At 38.0% G+C, this 15,162-nt stretch overlaps 1 protein-coding gene across 3 annotated transcripts in view; it reads left to right on the top strand.

Moving 5' to 3' along the window:
* The window catches only part of LOC106065752 (potassium voltage-gated channel protein Shaw-like), a 68,227-nt gene that overhangs the window by 19,452 nt on the left and 33,613 nt on the right, over positions 1-15,162 (top strand). For 2 of the 3 annotated variants that reach the window (XM_013224662.2, XM_013224655.2), the window contains exon 2: positions 9,433-10,045. In XM_013224662.2, coding sequence (XP_013080116.2) covers positions 9,451-10,045 — 595 coding nt within the window. In that variant the 5' untranslated portion in view covers positions 9,433-9,450. Of the gene's footprint in view, positions 1-2,304; positions 2,464-9,432; positions 10,046-15,162 lie in introns of those variants that run through there. The other variant, XM_013224669.2, reaches the window with a different exon arrangement.

Raw genomic sequence — 15,162 nt, 5'->3', positions numbered from 1 at the left:
TGGAGAGAAAGAAGAGAAAAATGAGGGATAGAGTAAATAATAATAATAATAATCTTTTTTATCCATAAGGAAATTTGTCTTACAATTTGTGCATAACACCAAACCAAAACATTATAGCTATAGACAACCAAAATATACATTCACACCAGACTCACTCATAATTTACATGTGACAAAGTTTATATCAGATTGTTTCTATTTAATGATTTGATTGTCAGGGGAACAAAAGAGTTTTTGTGTCGGTTTGTCTTTGCCATCGGTATCTTATATCTCTTTTTGTCACAAAATCCTGACCCAAAGGGTTATTTTTTTATTTCTAGAATCTTTTTAGAAGAGAAGGAGAGGCACTCACTGGTAGAATCAAGAGAATGAGAGGCACTCACTGGTAGAATCAAGAGAAGGAGAGGCACTCACTGGTAGAATCAAGAGAAGGAGAGGCACTCTCTGGTAGAATCAAGAGAAGGAGAGGCACTCACTGGTAGAATCAAGAGAAGGAGAGGCACTCACTGGTAGAATCAAGAGAAGGAGAGGCACTCACTGGTAGAATCAAGAGAAGGAGAGGCACTCACTGGTAGAATCAAGAGAAGGAGAAGCACTCACTGGTAGAATCAAGAGAAGAAGAGGCACTCACTGGTAGAATCAAGAGAAGGAGAGGCACTCACTGGTAGAATCAAGAGAAGGAGAGGCACTCACTGGTAGAATCAAGAGAAGGAGAGGCACTCACTGGTAGAATTGAGAGAAGGAGAGGCACTCACTGGTAGAATCAAGAGAAGGAGAGGCACTCTCTGGTAGAATCAAGAGAAGGAGAGGCACTCACTGGTAGAATCAAGAGTAGGAGAGGCACTCACTGGTAGAATCAAGAGAAGGAGAGGCACTCACTGGTAGAATCAAGAGAAGGAGAGGCACTCACTGGTAGAATCAAGAGAAGGAGAGGCACTCACTGGTAGAATCAAGAGAAGGAGAGGCACTCACTGGTAGAATCAAGAGAAGGAGAGGCACTTACTGGTAGAATCAAGAAAAGGACAAACGAAACTGAAGCTAAAAAAGTCTAGAGCTTAGATAAATAACTTGTCCAACTGTCGGCCCAGTGCTCACCATTGGACCAGGTCGATAGACTTGCTTTCACATCTTCCATCTTTATTCGCATTTAGAAATGACATATTTACATACAAAAATATATGTATTATTTATGTATAGGTCTACTGCATCTATTATTGACGTATTCCTCTGGAACAAACGCAGACATTTCTATTGTAACATGGCTTCTCTGTAATATTTTTAATCATTGAATATTTCTATCCCTAATCTTTAGTTCTATAGAAAAAAAAAATAAAGCTACTTAGTGTTTAGTTCAGTATTTGTTTAAGTTGCATTCAATAGTTGTTTAGTGGAATAGCTGTATAGTATATGTGTTATTTAGTTGTTTAGTAGTTAATAAGTTGAATAGTTGTTTAGTTCTTATCTTATATATTACAGACGTTACTTTAAAAAAAGAAGATAATTCCGTTCTACGCATTTCATGTGTCAATGTAGTCATGAATGTTAATCAATGACTTTAACTCTGCTAAGTCGTTGGTTTTCCTGGCTGATTCAGGCAACCCATTCCATTCTCTAATTGCACTAGGGAAGAAGGAACATTTTTTAAGAATTTGTTCTAGCGTATGGGATAAGAAATGTGCCTCTATCTTTGTGTTTTTCTGAGTATTTCATTGGGTCTTGTTTTTTTTTTTATTTGTAAATTATGGTTTAGTGTTTTATGTATTATAACTACTTTACTTTGTATTCTTCTGTCCTGAAGTGTCTATAAGTCTAGTGATTTTACTAATGGTGTTACTCTAATCGAATTGGAATATTCGTTTGTTATAAATCGCACCATTGTTCTATAGTTGTTTAGTTGAATAGTAGTTTAGTTCTTTACTAATATAGTAGTTTGGACATATAGTTGAATTATTAAATATTAAATAGTATTAATATGATTCAAATCATCTCTGTATAAAACTTAAACCAAAACCTGAGGCGTCTGTGATCGTGCCCGAGGGTTGCACTTAATGCTGAGAAACAGACACTTATTTGAAAGGGTTATGAACCTCTCAGACACACACGAATACAGCCACACCACCTGTAACAACATAAAGGAACTGGCTTTGTTAGAAATTCCGTTTCCATTCTAATTGCATGAACTCAAGTGTGAGTACTTCTAACAAAATACAAACAAAAGCTTGCGAACTCTGAGCTAGTACAACGACTGGCTGACATCAAACCCAGGTGAGTCGACCCAGCGAATACCAGAAGACAAATAGTAGAACTTTCACGCAACAGATCGAGCGCGTGAGCACTCTAACTCCAAGTGTATCGTGGGAGTGAGTAGAGAGTCATTGCATTTCTCTCTCTACTATTGATCGTATTATCATTAAGAAGTCGATTCGTTGTTAGAAACAAGAAGGAGGACTATATTTCTACCACAGTAAGTAATTAGCGGCCAAACAATGTGAATTGTGACTTTACAAGATCTTATCTATTACAGACGTTACTTAAAAAAGATGATGATTACGTCCTACGCGTGTCCCTAGGTTAAATCTAATAATGCAAGTTAATCAGTGATATAAACTCTGCCAAGTTGTTGATTTTTGTGGCTGATTCAGGCAACCCATTTCATCTAATGGCACTACGGAAAAAGGAGCACTTGTACGAATTAGTTCTAGCATTAGGAATAAGAAATGTGCCTCTATCTTTGTGTCTTTCTAACAATTTCATTTGGTTTTGTTTTTCTATTTGTAAATTATGTAGTCGTATACCGAAATGTTTTGTTTTATATCTTCTTCTAATTGACTATTGATAAAATAGATAACAGCTTATGTACGTATTTGGGAAACAAAGATATTGTTTGAATATACTATGGCATGGCATAGTCAATGTTAGACGTAACAATGTATAGGATTAGTTCCTGCGTAAACAAGTCAAATTCTGCACTCTTCCATAGACTTTAAAGAAATGGCCCTGTGATTAATAATTATTGTTGTATATGAATGTAACACCAAATTGATCGATATCTCTGCCCCCACCATAGAGATCTGACATATACACCATGTTCTAGCGACGCCTCTCGCTAAAAGTCACTAGATTTATGTCCGTGTATCTAACAGGTTATTGACGCCATTGAAGGAACAAATGTGTTCAAAACTTGCAGATGACACTTACTTAATGAGTTTCTCTATTCTACGTAAGGCGATGGCATAATTGTGTCTGATTGAAGAGACATCTGTTGTGACACATCAGGTGTACAAGGCACACGCACACACACACACTAACTCTCGCTGGTGTTATCCATGTAGCAGACGTTGTGTAGCAGACGTAAACACACAGAACACCAACACAGGTATCAGAACGAGCCTAAAACAAACGCTTGTTCAATCACAAATACTGGCTTGTAGTTAGAACTTGCTCACTTAATATCTGGGGGGTTTTTTATACACTTCTCACCAAATATTAGATTGTTGTTCTAAATAGTATATTACATTTTTAAACGCTCACTCAATATTTGCGTAATATGTCAATGTGAATTATCTCCATCCCATGAATTAATTATGTATACGTTATAAGAAATGGGTTGGCGAAATATTTTCATCCTGAGTTTGCATAAACTGTGTAGTGTCTGGAAAATTCCAAAGGGGAGGTCATCATTGGAATAATAAAAAAAACAACATTGTTTTCTTCCTATACCCAAACACTGCGATGTTGAAATAAAACGGGGTGGGGGAGGAGGAAAGGGAGGTAATTCGTCTCTTGCTCCTCCCCAACTAATGCGTTGTTATCCATACCCTTATTTACACGTGAATTGCTGAATAATGTGAGTAGACTGGTCTGTCTGTCTGTTTGCTCGGGCTGAGCAGGGGCCAGGTTTACATAACACGTGCCATGCTGACAGCTAAATGATATAGTCAATATTACATCTGGTGACGGAACATTTGCTGCTTGGTATGTAGGTCTAAGTATGTTAAGCCTTTCACTTGACACCCACACATACACCTCGACATCCTAATCAACATCATAATCTTTAATACCATAACAGTTTCATTGACACTCAGGATTCTTCTTGGAATGAGCTCAGTAACTGTCAGTTTTAAACATTTCATTGTCCTTGACTCTGAAGATTAATGATGAGTGCAGTATTTCACATGACTACACAGACACAGGGATGAGTGCAGTATTTCACATGACTACACAGACACAGGGAGGAGTACAGTATTTCACATGACTACTAAGACACAGGGAGGAGTGCAGTATTTCACATAACTACACAGACACGGGGATGAGTGCAGTATTTCACATAACTACTAAGACACAGGGATGAGTGCAGTATTTCACATAACTACACAGACACGGGGATGAGTGCAGTATTTCACATGACTACACAGACACGGGGATGAGTGCAGTATTTCACATGACTACTAAGACACAGGGATGAGTGCAGTATTTCACATGACTACACAGACACGGGGATGAGTGCAGTATTTCACATGACTACACAGACACAGGGATGAGTGCAGTATTTCACATGACTACTAAGACACAGGGATGAGTGCAGTATTTCACATAACTACTAAGACACAGGGATGAGTGCAGTATTTCACATAACTACACAGACACGGGGATGAGTGCAGTATTTCACATGACTACACAGACACGGGGATGAGTGCAGTATTTCACATAACTACTAAGACACAGGGATGAGTGCAGTATTTCACATAACTACACAGACACGGGGATGAGTGCAGTATTTCACATGACTACACAGACACGGGGATGAGTGCAGTATTTCACATGACTACACAGACACAGGGATGAGTGCAGTATTTCACATGACTACACAGACACGGGGATGAGTACAGTATTTCACATGACTACACAGACACAGGGATGAGTGCAGTATTTCACATGACTACACAGACACGGGGATGAGTGCAGTATTTCACATGACTACACAGACACGGGGATGAGTGCAGTATTTCACATAACTACTAAGACACAGGGAGGAGTGCAGTATTTCACATGACTACTAAGACACAGGGATGAGTGCAGTATTTCACATGACTACACAGACACAGGGAGGAGTGCAGTATTTCACATAACTACTAAGACACAGGGATGAGTGCAGTATTTCACATAACTACTAAGACACAGGGATGAGTGCAGTATTTCACATAACTACTAAGACACAGGGATGAGTGCAGTATTTCACATAACTACTAAGACACAGGGATGAGTGCAGTATTTCACATAACTACTAAGACACAGGGATGAGTGCAGTATTTCACATGACTACACAGACACGGGGATGAGTGCAGTATTTCACATGACTACACAGACACAGGGATGAGTGCAGTATTTCACATAACTACTAAGACACAGGGATGAGTGCAGTATTTCACATGACTACACAGACACGGGGATGAGTGCAGTATTTCACATGACTACTAAGACACAGGGATGAGTGCAGTATTTCACATGACTACACAGACACAGGGAGGAGTGCAGTATTTCACATGACTACACAGACACGGGGATGAGTGCAGTATTTCACATGACTACACAGACACGGGGATGAGTGCAGTATTTCACATGACTACACAGACACGGGGATGAGTACAGTATTTCACATGACTACACAGACACGGGGATGAGTGCAGTATTTCACATGACTACACAGACACAGGGATGAGTGCAGTATTTCACATAACTACTAAGACACAGGGATGAGTGCAGTATTTCACATGACTACACAGACACAGGGATGAGTGCAGTATTTCACATAACTACTAAGACACAGGGATGAGTGCAGTATTTCACATGACTACACAGACACAGGGATGAGTGCAGTATTTCACATGACTACTAAGACACAGGGATGAGTGCAGTATTTCACATAACTACTAAGACACAGGGATGAGTGCAGTATTTCACATGACTACACAGACAGGGATGAGTGCAGTATTTCACATGACTACACAGACACAGGGATGAGTGCAGTATTTCACATAACTACACAGACACGGGGATGAGTGCAGTATTTCACATAACTACTAAGACACAGGGATGAGTGCATTATTTCACATAACTACTAAGACACGGGGATGAGTGCAGTATTTCACATGACTACACAGACACAGGGATGAGTGCAGTATTTCACATGACTACACAGACACAGGGATGAGTGCAGTATTTCACATAACTACTAAGACACAGGGATGAGTGCAGTATTTCACATGACTACACAGACACGGGGATGAGTGCAGTATTTCACAAGACTACACAGACACAGGGATGAGTGCAGTATTTCACATGACTACACAGACACAGGGATGAGTGCAGTATTTCACATGACTACACAGACACGGGGATGAGTACAGTATTTCACATGACTACATAGACACAGGGATGAGTGCAGTATTTCACATGACTACACAGACACGGGGATGAGTGCAGTATTTCACATAACTACTAAGACACAGGGATGAGTGCAGTATTTCACATAACTACTAAGACACAGGGATGAGTGCAGTATTTCACATAACTACACAGACACAGGGATGAGTACAGTATTTCACATGACTACACAGACACGGAGATGAGTGCAGTATTTCACATGACTACACAGACACAGGGATGAGTGCAGTATTTCACATGACTACACAGACACGGAGATGAGTGCAGTATTTCACATGACTACACAGACACAGGGATGAGTGCAGTATTTCACATGACTACACAGACACGTAGATGAGTGCAGTATTTCACATGACTACACAGACACGGAGATGAGTGCAGTATTTCACATGACTACACAGACACAGGGATGAGTGCAGTATTTCACATGACTACTAAGACACAGGGAGGAGTGCAGTATTTCACATGACTACACAGACACGGGGATGAGTGCAGTATTTCACATGACTACACAGACACGGAGATGAGTGCAGTATTTCACATGACTACTAAGACACAGGGAGGAGTGCAGTATTTCACATGACTACACAGACACAGGGAGGAGTGCAGTATTTCACATAACTACTAAGACACACGGATGAGTGCAGTATTTCACATGACTACACAGACACGGGGATGAGTGCAGTATTTCACATGACTACACAGACACAGGGAGGAGTGCAGTATTTCACATAACTACTAAGACACAGGGATGAGTGCAATATTTCACATGACTACGTAGACACAGGGATGAGTGCAATATTTCACATGACTACTAAGACACATGGAGGAGTGCAGTATTTCACATGACTACTAAGACACAGGGATGAGTGCAATATTTCACATGACTACTAAGACACAGGGATGAGTGCAGTATTTCACATGACTACGTAGACACGGGGATGAGTGCAATATTTCACATGACTACGTAGACACAGGGATGAGTGCAGTATTTCACATGACTACGTAGGCACAGAGAAAAGTGCAGTATTTCACATGACTACGTAGACACAGAGAGAAGTGCATTATTTCATATGACTACGTAGACACAGAGAAAAGTGCAGTATTTTACATGACTACGTAAACACAGAGAGAAGTGCAGTATTTCACATGACTTTGTAGACACATAGAAAAGTGCAGTATTTCACATGACTACGTAAACATAGGGATGAGTGCAGTATTTCACATGACTACGTAGGCACAGAGAAAAGTGCAGTATTTCACATGACTACGTAGGCACAGATAAAAGTGCAGTATTTCACATGACTACGTAGACACAGGAATGAGTGCAGTATTTCACATGACTACGCAGTCGAATTGCGTTATGTATATTTCGCCACGCGATGCAGACAGCTAGGAGTATTGTCCGCTGGGGGTCTATTTAAGTTCTATTTTAAGCTAGTGTTCCAAATACATTCGCAGCAATCTTTGTAACAGTTATCCATTTCCTTAGAAGTTATTTGTTGCTAATGTATGTCTTTGTATCAAATAATAATAATAATAAATACAGATGACTTTATTAACAATTTGTATAATAATAGCAATATATCTTCTGAGCCCTCTAGATCAAAACGTGACGTCAAAAGTTGTTCAAATTTATTTTTTTTTTGAAAAGTCGAAATTTGGATTTTTAATTATTTTTTTTTTGGTCCTTTATTTCTAGATTTCTGTATTGGGTATCAAACAAGTTCTTTTACTACTATTATGATAAGATCTACTCAGGAAAAGTTAGAGATATCAAAATACAACAAATTCTGATGCTGACCTTTCATGGCAAACAAAAAGAGTGAAAGACTTTCTATAGGCACTACTACAACTACACACGTTTAGATGGGGGTGGAGGTGACAAGAAGAATATCCTTTGAAGACCTGACACAGGTACAAGTCCAAGACTGACAGGATGTTAGGGGGGGGGGTGTAGCCAACTTAAACAGGAGCAAACGTCTCCATGTGATGAGCATTGCCTGACATGAACTTTCAGAAGCGAGTCGAACCTTCAAGACATTTACAGTGCTTGGCAGGGGAAGGAAACTATGTTTATGTTTCAGCGAGAACTCAATGATTTATATCCCTTTTTCCTTTCACTAGATTGACATTTGAGCAGACATAAACATCTTTCAACTTATCTTGCAACATTTTTGTATTGTATTATGTGTATGCATGTTGTTTTTTTATATATATATATATAAATTGATACTTATCTTTTTATATAATTTCAATTTTTATAGTTGCAATTGTCAACGATTTGTCTAGGCCTTAGAATGGTCCCCATGAAAACCATACTCCGTTTAGAAAGTAGACTGTTGATACGTTATGTTCTTTCCATTAGTTTTGTTTTGTTTTGTAAGCCTCTAATGTTAGCTCTAAATACTGTTGATACGTTATGTTTTTCCAATTAGTTTTGTTTTGTTTTGTAAGCCTCTAATGTTAGCTCTAAATACAGTTGATACGTTATGTTCTTTCCATTAGTTTTGTTTTGTTTTGTAAGCCTCTAATGTTAGCTCTAAATACAGTTGATGAATTCCGCTAATAAAAGAATCACATTGGGGATACTTTTACATTGCTGAATGAACTCAGGGAGAAGATAAGTAACTAGATTAGGGTTGAGGAAGGGATGCGTCACATCCTGCGTGTCGTTTGTTTTGAGAACAAATAACTTAGGTAAATGATTCTCAACATTGTAATTAAGGAAAGATAAAGTTTAGTTGTCTAGTTATTGAGGTCAATAATTAAATAACGTTTGTTCGATGGTGGCTTATCAAAGCGTTTTTAATTAATATAATATTTACTTGACCTTTGTTGCAATCGGCAATTATTGACCACAGCGTAATAATTAAGCCACAATATGTTTGACCTTAACAATGATATTGATGAAGCAGGGTCCTGTTTGCAGAAAGACTGTCAATCTTTACGTTTAATAACATTGACTTTTTGTTTTTGTTTCGATCAGTTGCAGATGAGCGGCTAAATGCCAGGCAAGTTGTCTTCCAAACTGAAGGGCATGATATTTGCTGACCGGCCAACCATCAGGTCTGGCCGGACTTCCACCAAAGACGATGCACAGAGAGGGCTCATCCATGATGTCCAAGCTACCAACTGCTACACAGCGGGTCCAAGCACAGACACTCCCAAGGAGTCTGACGGCCAGCAGGCGTCCACCCCAAAGCGCCACGGCTCCACCAAGCACCGGCTTCACTGGCAGAAAGGTTACGTCCGGACAGACTCAGTGGAGGAGGACACAACTACACACGTCCGGGTCTGGGATGACCTTATGGGGGGCGGGGCTTGCAACAACGAACCAATCAAACAGTCCGTGCACCACCACAACAGCACGCCCATTCGGAGGCGGAAGGACCTGGGGGACACCAGCAGCGACGAGAGGGTGCTGCTGAACGTAGGCGGAGTTCGGCACGAGACCCACGTCAGCACACTCAAAAACATTCCCAACTCTAGACTTTCAAGACTCGCCGCCCTGCACATGTCCAGTGGGAAGGGCAAACAGGAGTATTTCTTTGATCGTCATCCTGCAGTCTTTAACTCCATAATAGACTTTTACAGGACAGGTAAATAATGTCAATACTCATGCTTTATACTCATGCTTTAGTCCATAGTCATACTTTAGTCTATAGTCATACTTTAGTCTATAGTCATACTTTAGTCTATAGTCATAATTTAGTCTTGCTTTAATCTATAGTCTTGTTAGCGCCTCTGCGCTGTGTCTTGTGTTTGATACGTCCAAACTCAAATAACCAAATAGTACCGGTACAGGCAGACGTCCAACAAAGATATTCGACACTAAAGAACGATGCCAACTGTGTTTTAGTGTCACGTCATTGTCACGTCATTGTCACGTCATTGTCACGTCATTGTCGATAAGCCAAAAATTTACCCGTTTGATGAAACAAATAACTTTTTCACGCCAAACTCCTAATCGTGTCCTTACAGTCTATAGTCATTGATTAGTTTATAGTTATGTTTTAGTCTATAGTCTTGCTTTAAGCTCAAATAATAGTTTAGTCAATAGTCATGCTTTAGTCTATAATCATCATGCTATAGTCTATTGTTTTATAGTCTGTAGAAAATTTCAGTAGTTGTGTATAACCATGATAAGGTTGTCAAAGTATTAGTACAGTACACCTAATTATCATATCACGGTACACCTAATTATCATATCACGGTACACCTAGTAATCATATCACGGTACACCTAGTAATCATATAAAATAGAAACAAACCATCAAGGGTTGACCGACCTATCAGGTGTTTTTAACAAAGTTAAGACACTTGCTTGATTTCTTGACCTAGAGTGACCTTAACGAAACCAAAGCCCACAAGTGCATTACTTCGTGCTACACATTTCTTTTCAAAGGTGTCTTACCTAATACATTACTTTCATCAAGAAACGAACCATCCTTCTACCAGATTTTTTAAAGTCTGGTTCTCTATTTTATTTGTAAAAGTTTTTAATGAAGCTATTTAATGTCAACACATCTGGTGGTAGAGAGGATTGAAGTTCGATAATATGAGAATTGAAATTTTTTGCAAATGTTTAAAAACAAAAATCTAGTATCCAATGTTTTATATTCCCCCTCTTCTCTATCTGTAATTAATGTAGTCACAGTCTAGTCACTGGTTTCAAAATAAAGTTTCAAAGTTTCAACTAGATCTAACTTTAAAAAACAAAAAGAAAAAGATGGTAATTCAATTGAATAGTAAAGAAACGTAACTTTGTTGTTCATTGCAAGAGTTTATATGTAAGATAAGCTGAAGTTTCTTGCACAGCAAGACATCAATAGGTCAGATAATGTGAAGTTTCTTGCACACTAAGACATCTATTGGTCAGATAATGTGAAGAGGTTCTTGCACAGAAAGACATCAATAGGTCAGATAATGTGAAGTTTCTTGCACAGCAAGACATCAATAGGTCAGATAATGTGAAGTTTCTTGCACAGCAAGACATCAATAGGTCAGATAATGTGAAGTTTCTTGCACAGAAAGACATCAATAGGTCAGATAATGTGAAGTTTCTTTCACGGCAAGACATCAATAGGTCAGATAATGTGAAGTTTCTTGCACACTAAGACATCTATGGGTCAGATAATGAGAAGTTTCTTGCACAGAAAGACATCTATAGGTTAGAAATTGTAACTTTTCTTGCACATCAAGACGTTAGTAGGTCAGTTAATGTGAAGTTTCTTGCACAGCAAGACATCTATTATCATATATTATCAGATAATGTGAAGTTTCTTGCACAGCAAGACATCTATTATCAGATAATGTGAAGATAGGTCAGATAATGTGAAGTTTCTTGCACACCAAGACCTCTATAGGTCAGATAAAGTGAAGTTTCTTGCACACCAAGACGTCCATAGGTCAGATAATGTGAAGTTTCTTACACGGCAAGACATCAATAGGTCAGATAATGTAACTTTTCTTGCACACTAAGACATCTATAGGTCAGATAATGTGAAGTTTCTTGCACACCAAGACGTCAATAGTTTAGTTAATATGAAGTTTCTTGCACACTAAGACATCTATAGGTCAGATAATGTGAAGTTTCTTGCACACCAAGACGTCAATAGTTTAGTTAATATGAAGTTTCTTGCACACTAAGACATCTATAGGTCAGATAATGTGAAGTTTCTTGCACACCAAGACGTCAATAGTTTAGTTAATATGAAGTTTCTTGCACACCAAGACGTCAATAGTTTAGTTAATATGAAGTTTCTTGCACACTAAGACATCTATAGGTCAGATAATGTGAAGTTTCTTGCACACTAAGACATCTATAGGTCAGATAATGTGAAGTTTCTTGCACAGCAAGACATCTATTGGTCAGATAATGTAACTTTTCTTGCACACCATCACCTCTACAGATCAGTTCATTAGAAGCTCTGTTACCATCAAGACGTCTATGTTAAGAGAATGAAAAGTCCATTTTAGTCCCAGAGAGATTTAGTTTGTGGAACACGTTCAATTTGTATTCACTTTAATTTATCCATCGATGTGTACGTCAGTATTTTACCATTGCTGTGATCTGAATGTTAATATTACTGTAATTCTCGTTATTAATCCATTATTTGATGTTTTCTGCGGAGAATTGCAACAAGATATCAACACGTGTCTTTTAATTCACGTCTGATCTTACAGTGCATGGGTGAGCCCAACTGACGAACCGCACAGCTGGTTATATGTGTTAAAAGAAATAAAAAATACAACATGGGAACATTTATTATGCTTGTACTTTGTACACACGCCAAATGACCAATAATAAAACCTCAAAGGACTTAAATATACCATGTAGTTTATTCATTAGGAATTGTCAAAGTTCGAATCAGTCTAATAATGAAAAAAAAACAAATGTCTGGGTGACCTTCCTTGTGTAAGTGTATCGTGTAAAGTCTGCTTAAAGTGAGATATTTTCATCATGTTGGTTGGGCGGTTATAAATTTTCTGAAACATGAGCCACAATTTGTAAACCGTAAAGAGAGCGTCGCTTGACATTGGGTTATTTAGGTACACAGCTGTGATCTATTTGTCTTGGTTCTCAACATGTAGATAATAGTGGATCATCAACAAACATGTGTGGTCGTTAACAAACATGTGTGGTCGTTAACAAACATGTGTGGTCTTTAACAAACATGTGTGGTCGTTAACAAACATGTGTGGTCGTTAACAAACATATGTGGTCTTTAACAAACATGTGTGGTTTTTAACAAACATGCGTGGTCGTTAACAAACATGCGTGGTCGTTAACAAACATGTGTGGTCGTTAACAAACATATGTGGTCTTTAACAAACATGTGTGGTTTTTAACAAACATGTGTGGTCTTTAACAAACATGTGTGGTTTTTAACAAACATATGTGGTTTTTAACAAACATGTGTGGTCTTTAACAAACATGTGTGGTCTTTAGCAAACATATGTGGTCTTTAACAAACATGTGTGGTCTTTAACAAACATGTGTGGTCTTTAACAAACATATGTGGTCTTTAACAAACATGTGTGGTTTTTAACAAACATATGTGGTTTTTAACAAACATGTGTGGTTTTTAACAAACATATGTGGTTTTTAACAAACATATGTGGTCTTTAACAAACATGTGTGGTCGTTAACAAACATGTGTGGTCGTTAACAAACATGTGTGGTCTTTAACAAACATGTGTGGTCTTTAACAAACATGTGTGGTCTTTAACAAACATATGTAGTCTTTAACAAACATGTGTGGTCGTTAACAAACATGTGTGGTCTTTAACAAACATGTGTGGTCTTTAACAAACATGTGTGGTCTTTAACAAACATGTGTGGTCGTTAACAAACATGCGTGGTCTTTAACAAACATGTGTGGTCTTTAACAAACATATGTAGTCTTTAACAAACATCTGTGGTCTTTAACAAACATATGTGGTCTTTAACAAACATGTGTGGTTTTTAACAAACATATGTGGTTTTTAACAAACATGTGTGGTTTTTAACAAACATATGTGGTTTTTAACAAACATATGTGGTCTTTAACAAACATGTGTGGTCGTTAACAAACATGTGTGGTCGTTAACAAACATGTGTGGTCTTTAACAAACATGTGTGGTCTTTAACAAACATGTGTGGTCTTTAACAAACATATGTAGTCTTTAACAAACATGTGTGGTCGTTAACAAACATGTGTGGTCTTTAACAAACATGTGTGGTCTTTAACAAACATGTGTGGTCTTTAACAAACATGTGTGGTCGTTAACAAACATGCGTGGTCTTTAACAAACATGTGTGGTCTTTAACAAACATATGTAGTCTTTAACAAACATCTGTGGTCTTTAACAAACATATGTAGTCTTTTACAAACATCTGTGGTCTTTAACAAACATGTGTGGTCTTTGCATTACAGGATGAGACAATCTCATTTGGCACATTATTTATTTGTTTGTGTATTTGTAAGGGCGTGTGTCAAGGTCGATCACCTGTTACTCTTTATTCTGTTTACTTATATAGTAGCTTCTTTAATAAACATAGCAATAAGGCCAAGCTGGTATTGTGATAGGTGGGCCAACAGAGTCATCTTCCGTCTGCACGTATGATCTAGTATATTTTTAATATCTGATGCACTTTTATGGTGTCCACTTAGGTTTATGATGACGTGAAATCAATTAATGTAAGAATTGAGAGCGGTCGGTATTTGTATGTAAGTATATACTATGCAGGGGTGGGCAACCTTTTTGTATCGAGGGTATGGGGGGGGGGCCGCATATATATATATATGTGTGTGTGTGTGTGTGTACTTAGTACTTAGAAAAATACGTTAGCTAACTATGTATAATGTCTCTCAATTCATATTTATACTGTATTATACATTATTATTTCACACAACTAATTGAGTTATTACAATAAGAGTTAGCAATTTCTGAAACCGATTTTACGATTTTTTAAATAAAAAAATTGCAATTGTATTTTTACATCACAACCTTTAATTCTAAATGTACAGTTGTACTTACTGTGAAGTATTTAACTGTTTACACTCGTTCGTAATGCTCCGTAGCTGTTACGTTGTCGTAAGTGAATCATGGTCCAATATTGTTATTTTATGCTAACTTTCCTGTTTAGAGTTTATGGTTGGTATATTCTTTAAAACAACAACTACAAACAAACTGTCTTTCTCAGTCAAAGATTGAGTTCCACCAGTTGTTAC

This window comes from Biomphalaria glabrata, chromosome 5 (assembly GCF_947242115.1).
Source record: "Biomphalaria glabrata chromosome 5, xgBioGlab47.1, whole genome shotgun sequence".
Lineage (NCBI taxonomy): Eukaryota > Metazoa > Mollusca > Gastropoda > Planorbidae > Biomphalaria > Biomphalaria glabrata.
Note: the sequence above shows the minus strand (reverse complement) of the source record. Positions and strands in the feature narration are given on the sequence as shown.